The sequence below is a fragment of the Suncus etruscus genome, chromosome 4 (assembly GCF_024139225.1).
Source record: "Suncus etruscus isolate mSunEtr1 chromosome 4, mSunEtr1.pri.cur, whole genome shotgun sequence".
In the NCBI taxonomy this organism is placed as follows: domain Eukaryota; kingdom Metazoa; phylum Chordata; class Mammalia; order Eulipotyphla; family Soricidae; genus Suncus; species Suncus etruscus.
In genome coordinates, this window is record NC_064851.1 from 54,627,179 (window position 1) to 54,646,877 (window position 19,699).

Genomic DNA, 19,699 nt, shown 5'->3' on the forward strand with positions numbered 1-19,699 from the left:
CTGAAACTCCTTGCTAAGATATTGCCACCCTACTGTCTCCTCCATCTTGGGCTTTGCTATTCCTTCTGGGCTCACCTTCTGCTAGACGTCCTCCTTACTCTCCTGGTCATCTTACATCGTTCTCTGCCACTGTGCTCCTCACAGCCTTGCAAGAGAATGTGACTTTGCTCCGTGTTGTTCAATTGGTGTGGTATTTTGGGTAGTGGGAAAAGAAGAAAAGTGACAAGCCAGACGGGAACACTTAGGTAGAAGACTTAGGAATGCAGTATTCCTGAGGATGTTCAGGTGCCAGCAGATCACGTCAATCAGTCTTTGAAGTAGCAAATAGACTACCATATACTCAAGTATAAGCCGAGTTTTACTCCGGTTTTATACTACGGTCATGCAGGTTATTTGATTTGATACCCTTGCACCGAATCAATGCACGTAGTCTCCTGTCGTCTTCTGCCCTCTGCTGGAGGGGGCGATGCTTCAGCTCAGCCACACGGCTGAACTACCGTATATGCCACTGAACTTAACCCACATATTCTGAGTTTTGTATGAGACCGACAGCAGTGATGATTATATCTGCGAACTCAGTGATGATGACAATGTTTATGCTGATACCCTCACATCAGATACAGCTGAAGCTCTGTTTGGACATACAGATGAGGAAGAGGAGGAATCCAGTTTTGAAGGATTTTAACCGTTGTGATTTGGCTTGATTATCTGTTAAACTACGGTTAAGCCTGATTACCTGTTAAGCTATATATATATTTTTGTTTTGTTTTGTTTTTTGTTTTTTTAATTTTGTTTTTGTTTTTTTTTTTTTTTTTTTTTTTGGGTTATATCCGGCAGCACTCAGGGGTTACTCCTGGCTCTATGCTCAGAAATCACTCCTGGCAGGCTTGGGGGACCATATGGGATGCTAGGATTCGAACCATTGTCCTTCTGCAAGCAATAAATATTGAAAAACATTTAACCTATTGGTTCCTCAATTATTGTAATTGTTTTGGGTATATATTTTTATTTTTGAAATTTACCAGTGGCTGCTGCACCTTCCGCATTGGCTTATACTCTGAGTTTTCCCAGTTTTTATGGTAAAATTGGGGGTGGGCTTATATTCAATTATATACGAGTATATACGATATATTATCTTCTCTTATTTTTTTTTATTTCGTTAAGTTGGGGGGGGGGCACAACTGTCAGTGCTCAGGGGTTACTCGTGGCTCTCTGCTCAGGAATAACTCCTGACAGAGCTCAGGAAACAGACCAAGGATCTCTTCCCCCCCTCCTTTATTTTTCCCCCCTTTTAGACACTGGTAAGTTAAATAGTATTTCTTAAAACTAGGCTATCTGTTGGAGAGTGAGGCTGTCTTCCTTGGGGAAAACTCAGGATCTTGGTGTTATTTTATACATAAAGTGCACATCCTTATGAATTGAAAAGGAATTAATGAGTTTTTATATGTTAGAAGGCAAATTCAGAAGTTTCAGCAGACTTTTCCCTGCACGCATGCTTTTTTCAATGGGTACATTTCAATTGTGGCCTTCCTTCCACAGATAATCACACTGAATGGATGTCAGCCCTGCTTTCTGCACTGTGGGGTAGGACTGCATTGTAAACTTAATTATGCAAAGTAAAGTTCAGCTTTTTAACAGAGCAAGCCATTGCATTTTAAATTATTTGTGCTTTATGGGCAGGAATTTTATCTTATTTCTTTTGCCTGCACCAAGTACATTATGCTCAGAAGGAATGGGGTTTAGTAATCAAATGCCTGTTATTTATTCATGATCTTTAGACTGTTTTTCTTAGCCTTTGCTTTTTTGTTTGGTCAGACCCAGCAAAGCTCTGTCCACTCAGAAATAACTCCTGGCGGTGCTTAGAGGGACCACATGGGCCGCCCAAGATGGAACTTGGTTGGCCCCATGGTAGGTAAGCTCTCTTCCCAATGTATTATTTCTATGGCTAGTTAATATATTTTTCTAATTTCTAAGGTGGGTAAGGTTTTTTCTCCTTTTTCTTTTGTGTCACATAATCTCTTCTTATCAAAATTCCTCATGCTACAGTGACAATACTATAATTAATTCTTAAGTGGAGCAGGAGAGAGAGATGGAGGATAAGGCTTTGCCTTTCATGCAGAAGGACAGAGTACTCTGAATCCTGGCATTCATATGGTCCTCCCGAGCCTTCTGGGGGCGATTTCTGAGCATAGAGCCAGGAGTGGCCCCTGAGCACTACCGGGTGTGACCCAAAACCCAAAAAATAATAATAATTCTTAAGTGACTTAAGGCATCACTGTAGATGTGCTGCAGAAGGGAGTACAATTTAAGGCATCCTCGGAAGGGAGACTTCCACTCATCCTTCTGTTACTCAAATACCACGTAGTCAGTGCTTGACCTCTTTAATCACTACTCACCTCTGTACTTCCAGTCTCTGGATTTACCATGAATAAGTATAATAGTGGTTTGGTTTGGCCTTTTTATTTTATTTTATTTTTAACATATTGTTTGATTCCTCCCTTATCCATCCTATTTACTGTTCTGTGTCCCCTGCTTGGAGGGCATAGAAAATAGCTTGCTAGTGCTTTTTATAATGCTTGATACATTAAGACTCAAAATAAGGGGCCAGCGAGGTGGCGCTAGAGGTAAGGTGTCTGCCTTGCAAGCGCTAGCCAAGGAAAGGACCACGGTTCGATCCCCCGGTGTCCCAATATGGTCCCCCCCCAAGCCAGGGGGCAATTTCTGAGTGCGTAGCCAGGAGTAACCCCCTGAGCATCAAACGGGTGTGGCCCGAAAAACCAAAAAAAAAAAAATCTCAAAATAGAGGTACTGAATAAACAGATGAGTGAAGGAAAATATAAATCTTCTAAGGGTTGAGGGGTAAAAAGTGAATTTCACTAATATATGAGACACCAATATCAATGAATCAATGAGATTTTGGAGTTGGCTTTGTTTGTTTTTGGGCCACACCCAGTGAAGCTCAGGGGTTAATCCTGGCTATGAGCTCAGAAATATTGCTCCTGGCTTGGGGGATCTTATGGGATGCCGGGGGATCTAACTGAGGTCCGCCCTGGATCAGCCACATGCAAGGCAAATGCCTTACCACTGCGCTATCACTCTGGCTCTTGGAGTTGGCTTTTCCCCCCCTGGAGTGCTGAGGATAAAATTCAGAGCTACAGACATTCAAGACAAGTTCCCTGCTTCCCTGCACTAAACATTACTGAGCCTCAGGATAGGATTGTTGTCCTATCAAAATTAGGCAAAAAATACACATCTAAAAATTTATTATTACCATAAAATAAAGCTATGATATATTTCAGTGACATCTTTCTTAATGAGTAACATTAAGGCTCCCCTCCCTTAGGTTAGTCTTGATTCTTTCATCATAGGGTTTTCCAGTGTGAGAAATAATTGTTTCCTGTTCTGTTTTTCATCGCAGAGAACAGATAAAGGTGCCATGTGTGTGGATTTCTCGGTTATGCCTTCTTCACTCCAGGTGAAAACCACCGAAAGCTGCACAGAGCTGCAGCTGCCAAGAGAGGTCAGGCTTGAACCTTCATCCTGCAGAGGGCTGCAGTTCGTTCCTGGAGAGGGATTGCACCTGCGGCTTAAGGCACACGCGGAATTCAGCCCAAGTGAGCAGTGTTAGCACTCCTGTTTCTGCATTTTACTTTTCAGTATAAATCAAAGGTAGTTTTTCCATGGAACGGGGTGGGGGGGGGGGTCCCAGGTGAAAGTAATTGTTCTCTAGCAGCAGGGAAAGAGTGGTGTCACTTGTTTGGGATACATCATTAACCTTTTGATGCCTTTTTCTTTTTTCAAATAATGTCCTCTTTCTTTTTTTTCTAACATACTCTATCTTGAGTTGTATGACAAGAATGAACAAAGTAGAGATGCATATAACCCTGCTTTTTAAATTTTTTTTGGTTTGGGGGCTTCACCCGACAGCACTCAAAGGTTACTCCTCCTGGCTCTGCACTCAGAAATGGCTCCTGGCAGGCTCGGGGGACCATATGGGATGCTGGGAATTGAATTTGGATCTGTCTCGTAGGCAAACACCCTTCCACTGTGCTATTGCTCCAGCCCCAACCCCTGCTTTTTTTTAAGTAATGATACAGTTCTCTGGCTCACAGAGTTGAGGTGGAATTTAACTCAAATGACAATTGTGCATTAGCTGGCTGCTCTTACATAAGCAGAGAGTTCCAAGGAAGATGTCCTGAAGAATCTGAGTCTTGCAAAGTCATTAGCTGCTTTTTAGCGATAATGAGGAACAATAACTGTAACTGGAACCCCAGGCTCCAAAACGAGGAACTGGTGAGGACACAGCCCTGGAAGCAAATATCAATGCAGGAAATAATTCACACACTGAAAGGGTGAAAGAACAGGTTCAGGAAATCCAACACTTAATCTAGGAATCCCACCACACAAGCCTTCTGCTTCTAAGAAGGAAAGCAGGTTAGTGGAGGAATACCAAAGAATGATCCCCTGCCTTCCTGAAACCCAGGCTTTTAGTAGCAAGAACCAGACCACACCCTAGGGTGGAGAAGGAATACTAAATAGAGAGGGATCCAGTAATCCAATCACCAAATCATACCTAGGATGGAGTATGAATGCTGATTAGGATTGGACCAGTAATCCTACAAATAATCACTGTAAGAATTTTGTGGTGTTTTTTTGGGGGGGAAACTGGGGAAAGGCAGGGAGGAAAGTTACACTGCCCAAGATGTTCTTTGGTCTCCTGCTTATTTTCTGCCACATTGACTTTCTACACTAGTGAAATATGGAGACACTCCAGGAATAGAATCTGTTTTCTGCATGTTCCATATGAATACAAATAGAAAACAAATTGTTTAAATCATCTAATCAGCAAGCTAGTTTTTAATCTAAAGACTTTATTTTTCGCGATAGAATAAAATTTTGGGTGCTGACCTATATATTATCTTTGTCAATTTCTATTTCTTTACATTTTTAAAACATTTTATTCAAATATCTAGAATAAATTCTTTCAAAGTGTTCTGTAGTACATGAATGAGTATTCAAAATAGATTAACTGCTTAATTGCTTTAGAGCATTCTTGCTGACAAACCATCAAATGTAAGGCCATAACTTTAATCAATGTAATGAATTTTTGCATTTATTTGCATTTAGGGATGATCTTTATTTTATTTATTTATTTGGTGTTTGGTTCACACCCGGTGGTGCCTAGGAGATTACTCCTTGCTCTCTGCTCAGAAATTGTTCCTGGCAGGCACAGAGGACCTTATGGGATGCCAGGATTCAAACCACCTGGCTGCTTGCAAGGCAAATGCCCTACTACTGTGCTATTTCTTTAATTTATTTTTCTAAATTAAATTAATTTGGGGGGATTTTGGACTTTTTTGGTTGTTACTGTTTTTGTTTTTTGAGCCACAAACAGTTGTGCACAGGTATTACTCATGGCTCTGTGCTCAGAAATTATTCCTGGCAGGTTTGGGGGGACTATATAGGATGTCAGAGATTGAACCTGCCAGCCACATGCAAGGCAAACACTCTACTTACTGTGCTATTGCTCTGGCCTTGCATTTAGGGATTTTAAAACAAAATCAGCTTTTTTTAGCTATTAGAAAAGGTTCTGTAAAGAACTATTTAAACATATTGTTTCCCTGTTTCATAAGTGACATGAATCAAATCATGACCCGGTACATGATATTGGTACAGTTAAAGTTCAGCTGGCACAAATATTTTATTTCTTCCTATAGCAAACAGTGTGCTCTCCCACATGCCATTAGAACTTGAGCCAGTTACTTTAAGTCGTCAGGAGAGGGCAGTGTTTGATTGAAAATTTGTTCATTGGCTCCAAAAGAAATATGTTGACAATAACACAGGTGTATTCAAAATTTTGTTTTTGTTTATTTCACCTTAATGCTTTACTGATTGACAGGAATCTCCACAAATTGAAAGAAAGACTTTTTAATTGTCAAGGCTTAATCTTTCTACCTTTAAGGTTTTTTTTTTTTAGCCACACTTAACCCATATTAAAATTATTTGAGTTTTGTTTGTTTGTTAATTCAGCCATATTACTCTAGTTAGATTTTATTAGGCAGATATTCTAGTGTTTTAATTTTTTATTGAGAGGCTCTTCCCTAATGAAACTAATTAATAGAATATAAGGCATCATCTTGCCATATGCTGTAATCACATGTCTTAATGTAGGAAAAAAATTTTTTTCATACAAATTTAATTAAAAACCGAGTTTTGCTTTTGGAAGTTTAAGTCTTAGGAGCTCTGCTTTCCTGAGGACCTCCCCAGTAAAAATCAGGTTACAATACATTCTTATTTGTACACATGATAATGTAGTAGAGTAGACATAGTCCCTTACTTAAATCATATTAAAACCAACATTAAGAACTCTGTTTAGGATCGAGTATCTAACAGTAACCCACTCAACTGGCATGTGTGAAACCTGTGGCAGCCAGGTTACTCCTGTTTCTGAGCTTAGAAATCACTCCTAGCATGCTCGGGACCATATGGGATGCTGGGGATCGAACCTGGGTTTGTCCTGGGTTGCCCACGTAAAAGGCGAACACCCTACCATTGTGCTATCTCTTCATCCCCACAATTACACATTTCCAAAATGCTGTATTTGTCAACAGTTACTCATGATATTCATGAGAGTAGTAAGGTTGCTGCTGCTGCTGCTGAAATGCTTTTATATTTGGCTGGTAGGAGAGACTAGCTCCTTTTTCTTCATCTTTAATGTTGTATTTATAATGAGAAAGAAGCAGCACTACGTTGCATGGTAATCCAGAGTGATTACTACCTCTGAAAACATTGGCAAAAATCTGTTCTTCTTAAAAAATATATGTGTTCACTTTTTAGTTGAAGCAATTGGATAAAAAATAATTAAATTTGTACTTGTAGATGAGCATAAACAATACTTATTGGTAATGTTATAATTAATAACTATTTTATGCATGCTAATATATTTGTCCCAAGTATTTTAATTATACTGTTTCTTGGTTTCTTTTAGAATCAATTTCGGTGTTTAATCAAAACATACAAGCCCAAGAATGTACATTTTATTGCCAATCCTGTGGTGAAATCATAATAAGGGACAGGTAAGGAACATAAGTAATTCAGATTAATTCTGTGCCTAACAATGCTTTTTTTTCCTTTCCTATCAGAATTTTTCAAAGTAAACACTAAGGGAGCAGCATTTTGTCCATAAAATTGAGAGCTAGTTTACTGTCACTTTGAATAAAATCTAAGATAAAACCTTCAGTAATTGGGGGGAGAGGGGCAGACCTTATTGTATCAAACCTGTGTCAGTCACATGCAAGACATAAGTTTTCCCTGCTGTACTATTTCTCCTAGACCAATCTCTCAATTTTTCATCTTTTTTACTGTTGCAACCTTACTTTCTGGGTACAAGCTCTTCCGCTTTGAATTTTGGCTTCTCATGACTCAAGAAGGTGGACCTGTATCATTTTTATCAACAATAAGGAAAGGATATATTCTATGATGTGCTCCCTTGGGAATAGCACTAGATAATTTTTTGTGATTGGATCTCACCATATATGAAACCTGCTCAGTGAATCTTTTTTTTTTTTTTTTTTTTGGTTTTTTTGGGGCCACACCCGTTTGACACCATGCTCAGGGGTTACTCCTGGCTATGCGCTCAGAAATCGCCCCTGGCTTGGGGGGGGACCATATGGGACACCGGGGAATCGAACTGCGGTCCATCCTACGCTGGCGCTTGCATGGTAGACACCTTATCTTTAGCGCCACCTTCCTGGCCCCATCAGTGAATCCTTAAGGTGGAGGAGACCTGCTGTTATTTTCTTTGGATTCCTTACTGTCCTCGCCTTCATAGTTATTTTCCAGGTTATTTTTTTTGTTCGTTTCATTTTGTTTTTTTCCTTTTGGGTCACACCCTGGTGGCGCTCAGTGGTTACTCCTGGTGGTACTCGGGGATAATATCGGGATGCTAAGGATTGAATCAAGGTCAGCTAACCATTGATTATATTAATATGTATCAATCACATATGCAGTACACATATATACTATATATTATATATGGTGTTTGGGCCATACTTGGCAATGCTTGGGCTTAACTTCTCATTCTGCACTTAGGATCACTCCCTAGCAGTGGCTCAGTGGACTATATTGGATGCAAGGGATTGAACCCAAGTCAGCCATATGCAAGACAGACTCCTTATCTCTTGTACTATTGATGGATCCCTTTCATTTAAACAATTCTAAATCCATCATATATAGTTTTCACTTCAGTTTCTTGGATATAGATTGAGAAGTTAGAAACTTGAAAAAATGAGGTTTTAAAATATTTTTTTAACTCTTTCATATTGTGTTACTTTGTTAAAGTACATTTCTAAATTTAAAATATCACCATCTATTATTTGTGATAAGTGGGTTTTTTTTTAGCCATTGGCTTTTAATTTGGATAACATAACTTTAATTCCAAATCACCTGTCTTTGGTTTTCATATTGTTTTGTTTGTTTTTCATTTGAGGGATATTCCTGGCAATGCTCAGGATTTACTCCTGACTCTGAGCTCAGGGATCACTCCTGGCTCAGGACCATATGAGGTTTTGAATACTGAACCCAGGTTCAACCCAAACATAAGGCAAGTGCCTTACTGCACTGTTAACTATCTCTCTAGCCCCTATGTTCACTTCTATTAATTTATATAAAGTATCATGTATAAATAGTTTAAACATGATCAAACATAGTTGACTAAGCAAATGGTTCAACTAACTAGAGCAGGAATGTACATGTATTCTGGGAACTCATAATTCCATAGACATTATGCCATGAACATGTTTTTATCTTTAGTTTTTGTCAGGATTCTCACAAAATACTGCTCACTTTCTCACCTTTTTTTTCCTTTATAAAAATCACAACATGTTACATTTTTCTGGTAAACTCTCAGGTATGGATTGTTGTTCCAGAAGCTTTTTTTAAAATCAGTTAATGTTTGTTTGTTTGTTTGTTTACAGGCCCAACACCCAGTGGCACTCCTACAGGTTACTCCTGGCTCTGTGCTCAGAAATCACTTCTGTCAAGTACAGGGAACCATATGGAATGCTGGAGTATTGAACCAGTTTGAACCACGTGCAAATGCCTTAACCACTATGGCTGTTGCTCTTGCCACCCAAAGCCTTTTTTAAAAAAAAAATTACGGGAGAACTGGAGAGATGGTACCAAGATTTATGCTTTATACCAAGGTTTAGTCCCGAGCACCTCAGATGTTATCGAAGCACTGCATGGCCCAATCACCCCTGCTCCTTACATAAAAGGGAAAAGTGTAAGCCAGGAAATAATCATAGTGGTATTCTAGAAATAAAAAGAAGTATCATGGGGGAAGCATAGTTTTTTCTCCCATTAAATGTGACTTGGGCTTAATGACTCATACGGAATAGAGTGACAAAGGACGAAATTGCTTAATTGGTAGAGAATGATAATTCATATCTCTTAATAAAGTGTACAAGCTGAATATTAGCAGGTGATAAGCCATGTTGTAGAATATCCCTTCTAATGCAATGTGATGAGAATTGTCTGTTATATCACCTTAGTGTACTTAGGTTTGATCCCCAGCATCCCATATGGTCCCCCAAGTCAGGAGTGATTTCTTTTTTGTTTTTTAGCATGTTTTCCTTTATTTTTTTAATACCTTTATTTAAACATCTTATTTACAAATATAATTGTAGTTGGGTTTCAATCATATAAAGAACACCCACCTTACTGGTGCAACATTCCCATCACCAATGTCCCAAATCTCCCTCCTTCCCCCCACCTGTATTTGAGACAGGCTTTTTATTTCCTCATTCATTCACATTGTTATGATAGTTGTCAGTGTAGTTATTTCTCTAACTGCATTCACCATTCTTTGTGGTGAGTTTCATATTGTGAGCTGGACCTTCCAGCCCTCATCTCTTTTGTCTCTGAGAATTTTATTTTTCTTAAAACCCACAGATGAGTGACACTATACTGTGTCTATCTCTCTCCCTCTGACTTACTTCACTCAGCATAATAGATTCCATGTACATCCATGTATAGGAAAATTTCATGACTTATCTCTGACAGGAGCGAATTCTGAGTGCATAGTCAGTAGTAACCCTTGAACATCACTGGGTGTAGCCCAAAAATAAAACAAAAACAACAACAAAAAATCCTGTGCTATAAAATAATGGGAATCAGTTACTGATAATAGTAATGAGGGGATAAGATCGTTCAAGGTGGTTCACATTGTGTTATCATGATCACCCCTAGAGTGGAAACAAAGATTAGTGTAAATCTGTGGGACTCTAGGTACCTAAAGTCTAGTTCTGGTTTTGCAGATATTAAAATTGGGGAAATCTTGGTAATGTGCCTATTATGAGTATAATTAGTACTATAAGTCTAAATATCAAAATCATTTATCTTAAGATAATAAAATTAAATTGTATAAAATTGAAGTATGTCAATCATATTAAAAGCCAATAGCTAAAAAAACCCACCATGAATAATAGGTAGGGCTAATATTTTAAATTTGGAAATGTACTTTTACAAAGTAAAACAAAACAAACATAATATTACCCCTCGGAAATTGTAATCATTTATAATCACAGAGGAAGCGCATACATGTGAAAGTGAGTTCAGGTTTACCTATAATTAAATAATTTCAAAGTAAAGCAATATTTGGAACAACTTTCAGCCTTTACATGGAAAAATGATAGTGTTTAACTTTGAAGAAGGCAAGGTGAAAGATGATAAATAGGGAAATCCTTGTGGAAAGCAGTTTTTCATTATAGTTGTTGAGCTCTAGAATGGTTTATCTTTAGGGAAGTGACAGCCTATATGTCAGTGAGCACCCACCAGAAGTCTCTCTATCTCCCACCCTTTCCCTAAAGCACCACTGAGTACTTTCAAATAGCTTTAAATGCATATCATTTCTGCTTATAATTATGTTTATAAGCTTTATCTCTAAGGAATCATTTGCATATCCAAAGTTTCTAATAGGAATATTTATCACAGGGTTGTTGATAATTAAATACTTGAACCATAAATACCAGTCAGTATAAGTATGTTCTAAAATGTTTTTGCATACTTGCCATATAATGGAGTTGTTAAGAGCTAGTGCTGTCAGGAGGTAAAGAGATATGCATGATTCTCTTTCAGTAACAGTATTGCATGAGTTGAAAAAATAGTCCAGTGTAAGATATTTGCCTTACTCGCATCCAATCTCGATTTGATCTCAGGTACCACATATTGGTCCCCCATGACTAGCCAAGAGTGATCCCTGAGTCCAGAGGTAGGAGTAAGCCCTGAGCACAGCTTGGGGTAGACCTAAAATAAAACAAATATCAGGATACAGCTAGGTAGAATAGTTGTACAAGGTATAGTAGTTAGTGATTAGTTTCTGTTGCCATATTTTATGTGTATATATGTACTGTTGCTTCTTTTGAAAAGATGGCAAATAAATAAACTATCATGTAAAGAATACTCTTCTTGGGTAATGAAGAATGGGTAACTTTGGTCTTCTCTTTCTCCTAGGAAGCTTCTCAGGGTACTCCCACTTCCTAGTGAAAATTGGGGAGCTCTAGTTGGAGAATGGTGCTGTCACCCTGACCCTTTTGCTAATAAGTCACTTCATCCACAAGTCAGCGACTGTTTCATTGGAGACTCTTTCTTCTTGGTGAATTTAAGAAGTGATTTGTGGCAGCCAATGCCTGAATTAGCCTTAATGGAGACACATTGTCATGCTCTGGAGGGTGATATTAAGTTGGTAAAAAAATTTTTTTTCAAAATAAATATTGAATTAGAGATTAGAGAAACTACTTTTTTTTTTCTTCTTTTTTTTTTTGAGTCTACCTCTGTCTTTGTTTTTTGCCACTTGGATTACTATATGTTTTGGTGGTGTTCTGTTTGGGTCTGTTTTGTTTGGCACTCTTTTGCCTCTTGGATTTGTACAGAAGCCTCTTTCCAGAGAGTGGGGAAAGTTAGAGAACTTTTCTCCCTCACTTGTTGTTCTTCCCCTTTTATTTTTTCCTCCCCTCTGGTATTTCTATAATTTAGATATTATTTCTCTTTTCTTTGTTCATTAATCCCTTACATTTTCTTTCATTGTTTTGTTTCTCCTTTCTTTTTTTGACTTGTTTAGCAATGCTGGCTTGTGATTTTTTACTTTAGTTCATCTATTTATTTTGACCTCTAGTACAGCCGATGGAAAGAGGAAGGTTGATATGAGGGACCAAAAAGTTCCTTCCTCGGCTGACATATTTGAGATTGGGCGCAGACAGAACAGATTTGGGGTGGGGGGGCTGGTGCGATAGTGAAGCGGTAGGGCACTTGCCTTACACACAGCTGACCCAGTACAGATCTAGGTTCGATCCCCAGCATCCCATTGGGTCCCCCAAGCCAGGAGCGATTTCTGAGACCATAGCCAGAGTAACCCCTGAGCATCACCAGGTGTGACCAAAAAAAAAAAAAAAAAAAAATAAGTAAAAGAACAGATTTTGGGTCAGGAGGTGGGCTGAGGCAATAAGCTTGGGGAAGAGTTTGGTGGTGGTACTGGTCTCAAATAAATCTCTTTTTATTTTTTTTTTATTTTTTTTTTTTATTTTTGGGTCATACCTGGTGGCACTCGGATCACTCCTGGCTCTGCTCTCAGAAACTGCCCCTGGCAGGCTCAGGGGATCCTATAGGATGCCATGTCTCCTGGGTTGGCCATGTACAAGGCAAATATCCTGTCGCTGTGCTATCTCTCCATCCCTCTCAAATAAATTTCTTAAAGAACTTTCCTGTACTTGTGTGTATGTGTTTCTTTGATAGATTATCTCATTAAGTTGATTCCATGCTTTGTAAAACTCTTGGCCCACTGCTTAGAAGGAACAGTTGCAATGTGTAAGGGGATCGGTTCAAGCAATAACTATCAGTTATTAGCAGCATATCTATAGCACTTAGTTTAAATTTGAAAAGGCATTATATTCATTTAATATCTATTTATATTTGAGAATGATTCTAAAGCATCTTTTCAGATAATATTCATGCCAAACGGAACATGTGGTTTATATTAATCGGATATGACTTACTTAGTATTCTCCCAAATCAGAAACTTACCACTTTTTTTTATCACTTAGACCTGTGCAGTATTCTGTGAAGGAATAACCTCCAATTGCAGAACTTCCCTTTTTTGGTCCCTTGTTGTATAGTTTCTGTCTTGTCCAGTACATTTGGTTGCAAGTGATGTTATATAGCTTTAGCAATTTCTATGGATGTAAGTAGTATTATTTTATTGGCTTAATGATTACCTCAATCCTATTACAGTTGCTTTCCCAAATAATACATTTGAACTTTTGAAGTTTAAGAACTTTTTGTGATAATGTTCCAGAAGCCTAAGAGTCTCTCCAATTAAACTAGTTCACATTTTAAATGGAAAAATAGATAAATGAATAGGTAGATAATTTTTGCTTCTGATGAGCACAGCATTAGAAGTTAAAATAATGTGAATTCAAATTCTGTCTTCTCTTTTTCAGATAACTTAATGGGTATAAGTCAACTACCCTGTTCTCCTTTTGTGCCATCACCTGCCAATTCTGAGTGATAAGGATATTCTGAAATGTTTTCTAGAAATTCTTTGGCCACTTTTGATTATTTAAAAACTGAATAGGGCCAGAGAGATAGTATAGCAGTAGGACGTTTGCCTTGCACGCAGCCGACCTACAATGGATGGTGGTTCGAATCCCATATGGTCCCCTGTCCCTGCCAGAAGTGATTTCTGAGTGCAGAGTCAGGAGTAACCCCTGAGCACTGATGAGTGTGACCGAAAAACTAATAACAACAACAAAAAAAAAAACTCTGTATAGGTTGGGGTGGGTTCAGTCTATTTTTCTGTTTAAAGATTGTATAAAAGTTTTAAAACTTTTTGTGCTTGTGCTGAATGTATTCACTGTATTTACTAGAGGTCAAAATTAAGTGTAAAGTTCAGTGTATACTCTAGAGATGATGTTTAAATTATATATTCTTTTTACAAAAAGCTAGATGACATTTAAATGACATTTTTCTGTTCTACAGAAACCAAAGGCAAATACCAAAGTAATTTGTAAACGTTGCAAGGTAATGCTAGGAGAGACAGTGTCATCAGGTAAGAATTTCATAATTAACAGCTAGACAGATGCTTGTTAAAACCAACAGTAGGAAATTTTATAGAAAATACATATATATACCATTTTGTTTTGTTTTGTTTTGGTTTTTATTGGGGGGGGATCACACCGGCAGGCTCAGGGGATCACATGGGATGCCGGGATTCAAACCACCATCCTTCTGCATGCAAGGCAAATTCCCTGCCTCCATGATATCTCTCTGGCCCCAGAAAATACATATATATATATATATATGAAGGATAGGTGATTGATATATGTTGTAGAACTGTTATTTTTAAAAATATAAAACAAATCAGACGACCCTAAATAAGCCAAGAAGTTTATGTATTTAGATCTTTATATGTATATAGTATTAAAGTTTCTAAGCATCAAATAGTTGTGTCATTTTTAATATTTTATTTCTTCATTTAAATATGGTAAACATTTGTATTTGCAGTTGTCTTAAAGGAAGGTTGAAGCTTTTTCTTAATACAACAATTTAGAAGAATTGCTTGCCAGTGATGGTGAAGAAATTTGATTTTCTTGGATATCATCTTCACCAGTACTATATTTTAAGACTGGGGTCAGAGAGAAACTATTTATTTATTTATTGTTTTTTTGGGCCACATCCGGCAGCACCCAGGGGTTACTCCTGGCTTTGTGCTCAGAAATTGCTCCTGGCAGTCTTGGGGGACCATATGGGATGCTGGGATTTGAACCACTGTCCTTCCTGGGTTGGCTGCATGCAAGGCAAATACCCTACCACTGTGTTATCTCACCAGCCCCGGAGAGAAACTTTTATTATTAGAATTGTTAGCAAAGACATTCGGAAATTTATGTTTCGTTCTTGTTATACCCATAATGTTAATTATTTTTATGTAGAGTTAATGTTATTTTCTTTACATTAATGAAAATTCTCATGCCTTATTATTTATAGGTATGTTTGAACTATGTCTAGAAAAAGACTGTAGTTGTTGGGTTTTGTGGGTGATGAATAATGCTAATAATATACAAGAAGTTATTTAATTGAAGTGATTGTGTGTAAGGAAAGACAGATGCCATATTTTTTTTAATCATCAGAATCTTATAAATACTTTGCTCTAAAAAGACAGCAGGAAAGAAATGAACCTAAGTAAAGGATACCTTGAGTAAAAGCAAACAATCTCCTTTGAACATTAGTGTAGAAAACATGAAATACTGGTAAAATAATGGCGAACGATTTAAAAATGTTTTGTTTTCTCCCTGAAGCACAGTTAAAATTAAAGTTACTCTTTTTATTTAAAAGTTATACGAAGTTATTAAAAAAGTTATTCTCCTCAGTAAAGGAATTAAAAAAAATACACAGTCAGGGAGACAGCATAAATGATGGTGATATAAACAAGAGATATCAACAGACCTTGTTTGCAAGCTATGAAGCTAAAAGAGGTGCATGATGCATTTGGATGTCTGAAGGAAACTGTAATCTTCGTTTTTGCAGATCTTAATGCTTAGTTGCAAACTCTAGGACTGGTCAGAATTTGGAGGCAGCAGGTAACAGATAAGGCAGTATGAGACAAGGGGCTGGAAATAGGAAGGATGATTCAGTGTTTAAACATGGATCTATAAGTTGTCCATATTTTCTCTTTCACTAGCAGTAGTGCACAGGTAAGAAAAATACCAGAGAAACAACTTGTAATCCAATTCTTGGATCATTCAGTGATGAACTCATATTTGCCATCTTTATAGTCAGCAAGTTGTACTTATAGCATTTTATCACTTTCATTAAATTTGAATGGGTTGCTGAGTATCCCCAACTCTTTGAGAAAAATCTCAATATGAGAAACAAAAGCTGTTAACTAAATCAGTCAAGGCACAAAGGAGAAATTATTCTTTGTATAGACTTGAAGAAAATATATTTTTTAAATGTTTTTGGAGGTGTCCTATTGCCTGTATAATTCAGAGATTGTAGAGTTAAACATGTAACAATTAAAAAAAGCTAATCAAAGACCTAGAAGATAAAAATAATGAACTATCTTTGAAAATCAGAATCTAAAGGCAGACTGAAAATTGGCAACATGGTGTAAAAATCATCATATAAATTCCCCAGGGATTAGTGATAATGCTGATCACATTTATTACTATCTCAGCATTGGAATTATTCTGGGCCCATAGTGGGTGCCCAATAAATATGTGTTAGATAAATAAATTGCGTTGTTTGGAAAGCCCAACAATTTGTATTTAGAAGAAATTCTACAAAGAGAAGAATAAAGGCAAGTTATAGAATATCTTTTTAAAGATCAGCAAAAGCATATTGCAAGGATGTTTTTTGAAAGGGCTTAATCTATCAATGATCATGTAAGTGAATGATTCCCTCTTGTCATGGGAGTTTCTGAATACCAGGGATGACATTTCCAGAGAAGAAAATTAGATAGATCCAAAAATTTGAATTAGAAAAGAACTGAACTTCTTTTCTTCCCCCATCTATTCTCCCTGTTGTTCTTATAACCAGGACTCACCATACACTTGATTGTTTTAAGCATTGAATGAATAGGGGTGGGGTTCTCACATGTTTAGTTGTGCTTGCTAAAGTCACATTCTCTAGTTGTGTCCACAGTCATTCTAGCTGGTGGTCACAAGTTTTACAGTAAAACTTGTATAGCTTTAGTTGTTTAACTAAAAGTGTTCAACACACTTTAGTTGTGCTCCTGCAGAGCTGGCTGTGGTGCACCAGAGATTGCACTCTTTGGTACAGCACCAGGGGTCCCAAATAGGCCCATTATGCATATAGGGGTGGCTGTGGGGATCAAATAAGCTTCTTTACACTTGCAAAACAGGTTCTTTTGACACTTAGTTATCCACATAGTGTGGATGGCTCAGAGCCATTTAATAGCAGTGTTTGAAAGCTAGAAGATTGTGAAAGAATATGTTCATAATTTGGGAAGGCAAAGGTTGTCTCTATCAATCAAGTAAAAGATAAAAAAAAATACATTTAAAATATTTAATATTGCCAAACATAAATTTAAAAGGGCATTTTTTTTTTAGAAATTTACCTTGGAGTATATTTATTGATACCAGTCCTAAGATATATTCCTAAGATGCATTGTTAGGTAATTTAATAGTTATGTGACAAACCTACAGTTGTAGCCTAGGTAGTATAACTAAGGCTACTCACTAAGGCTGTATTGTATGTTCTTTTGCTCTCAGGCTATATGCCCATATAGCTTGTTGCTTTACCAAATACTGTAAGACACAATCTTACATGTGACACAATCATATTTATCTATCTATATGAAGGCATAGAGAATGTACAATAAAATAATCGTACACAGAGCTAAAATATGCTATATGACAGATACTGTGGTTAAAGCTTGTAGTTCTAGGGGGAGTTGGGGGAGTCAGTGATGGTGCTAATGAATCTGAAGGCCTTAATCAATGAAAAGACAATAAAGGAATAATTGGGCCAGAGATATAGTACTAAAGATAAGGTTTTTTGTTTTTATTTTTAGTTTTAGGTTGGCCATGCCTGGAGGTACTCAGGGATTACTCCTGGCTCTGTGCTCAGAAATTACCGCTGGCAGATCAGGGGACCATATGGGATCCAGGGGAATCTAACCCAGGTTGGATGTATGCGAGGCAAATGCTCTACCCACGGTGCTATCCCTCCAGCCCGTAGATAAGGTTCTTTTTTTTTTTTTTAATAATATCTTTATTTAAAAACCTTGATTACAAACATGATTATAGTTGGATTTAAGTCATATTAAGAACATCCCCCTTCACCTTTGCAACATTCCCACCACAATGTTCCTCTTCCCTTATCCCTACCCTACCCCCACCCATACTCTAGAAGCTTTTCCGTTTCCCTCATTCATTCACCTTGTTATGATAGTTCTCAGTGTAGTTATTTCTCTAACTGCAGTAACCACTCTTTGTGGTGAGCTTCACGTCGTGAGCTGGACCTTTGTAGAGGTAAACCCCAGTTTAATCCCCAGAAGCCCACATGGGCCCCTGAGAACTGCCAGAAGATTCCTGAGCACTAAAGAAAATCCCTGAGCACATCCAGGAAAGTGCCTGAGTACCAGCTAGGTGTGCCCCAGCCTTCACAATTCCTACCCTCCAACAAAAACAAACAAAAAGAATTACTCACTGTAGGACAGACAATAAAAGGTTGAACAATAGTGTCTTAAACAGTCATTTTTAGAAAGTTTTTACTAAGTATTAATAGTTATGAAAATGTCTAATAATTTGTTAGTACTAAAATCAGTATATTAGGAATGTTAATGCTAAAATGTTAATTTTACCATTACAGTGAACATTTACTTTGAAATGCCATAATTTGAGACCAATATTCTTTTGGTTCTAGAAACTACTAGATTTTATATGACAGAGATAATCATTCAGCCGTCTGAGAGAGATTTTTCCATCATACCAAGGTAAAATAAATTTAGTTTGCAACTTCAATTTCTGGTTAAAGAAGAATAAAGTTTATTATTTGGAAATACACTTTTATTTATGCTTCTGTTTAAAAGAAAAGTCTTTGAGAAAGGCTTCTGTGGGGGACAGAACAATAGTATAGCTTATATGGCACTGCCGTGCATGTGGCTGGCCCCAGATTCCATCCCTGGCACCCATATAGTGCGGACTCAGGAATAACTCCTTATTATTACTGTGTGACCCCCCTCCTGAAAAAAATAATCGAAAACAAAAAGAGAAGCTTCTATGTATTTGAATTAACTATACATATAAAGACTTGCTGACTTCATATTAGTTTGATTAAATAATACTATAGGCAGACAGTTCTTATAACAAAATTTTATGATTTTGTCTCATTGTTTTAAATAGTTATAACCTTATAACTTAATAGAAATTAAAAAAAATCACTTTCTCATTTTATCTATTTATTTGGTATTTGTTTATTGATGTTAGGGTCACAACCAGTGGTGTTTAGTGAATATTCCTGGCTTTGAGTGGAGGTATCACTCCTGGCAGTACTCAAAGGATCATGTGGTATGGAGGCTGGAGGGATCCACCGAGGCCTTGTACTAGGCAAGCACCTTGATCTCATTTCTCATTTTAATTTGATATATTTAAATTTTGAAACATCAATTGGTTTTATTTTTTAATTATTTTTATTTATTACAGTTTTAATTGAATCACCATGAAATAGACTTACAAAGTCTTTTTTGAGTTTTAATCAGACAGCGTTCATCCCTTCACCAGTGTGCATTTCTTGCCACCAATGTCTAGTATTTGCTTCCTGCCCTCCCCCTTTGTAAATGGCAGACATTTTTTCATCTTACTCTCTTTTTTCTCTTTATAAACACTGTGGTTTACAGTATGATTATTGAAAGGGTGTCATCAATATCACTTTATCTTCTTTCAGCACCCAATTCTTGTCCAGAATGATTATTTCCAACGATTACTGTCAGTGTGATCCCTTCTCTGCCCTAACTACTCCACTGCTCTTTATGGCAAGCTTCCTGATATGTGCCACTTGGTCATCATCTTTGTCTTTAGACTTTTTTACAATTTCTTTTTTTAATATTCCACAAATGAGTGCAGTCATTCTATGTCTTTCCTATCCCTCTGACTCATTTCTCTCAGCATAATATTCTCCAAGGTAT

The 19,699-nt window shown here is 37.3% G+C and overlaps 1 protein-coding gene across 1 annotated transcript in view; it reads left to right on the plus strand.

The window, feature by feature from the left end:
* The first annotated feature begins 3,420 nt into the window (after window positions 1-3,420).
* The window catches only part of UBE3D (ubiquitin protein ligase E3D), a 137,470-nt gene continuing 121,191 nt past the window's right edge, over window positions 3,421-19,699 (plus strand). The window contains exons 1-5 of the mRNA XM_049772319.1: window positions 3,421-3,614; window positions 6,989-7,076; window positions 11,512-11,743; window positions 14,032-14,101; window positions 18,439-18,508. Of these exons, the coding sequence (XP_049628276.1) occupies window positions 3,437-3,614; window positions 6,989-7,076; window positions 11,512-11,743; window positions 14,032-14,101; window positions 18,439-18,508 (638 nt within the window). The 5' untranslated portion in view covers window positions 3,421-3,436. The remainder of the gene's footprint in view (window positions 3,615-6,988; window positions 7,077-11,511; window positions 11,744-14,031; window positions 14,102-18,438; window positions 18,509-19,699) is intronic.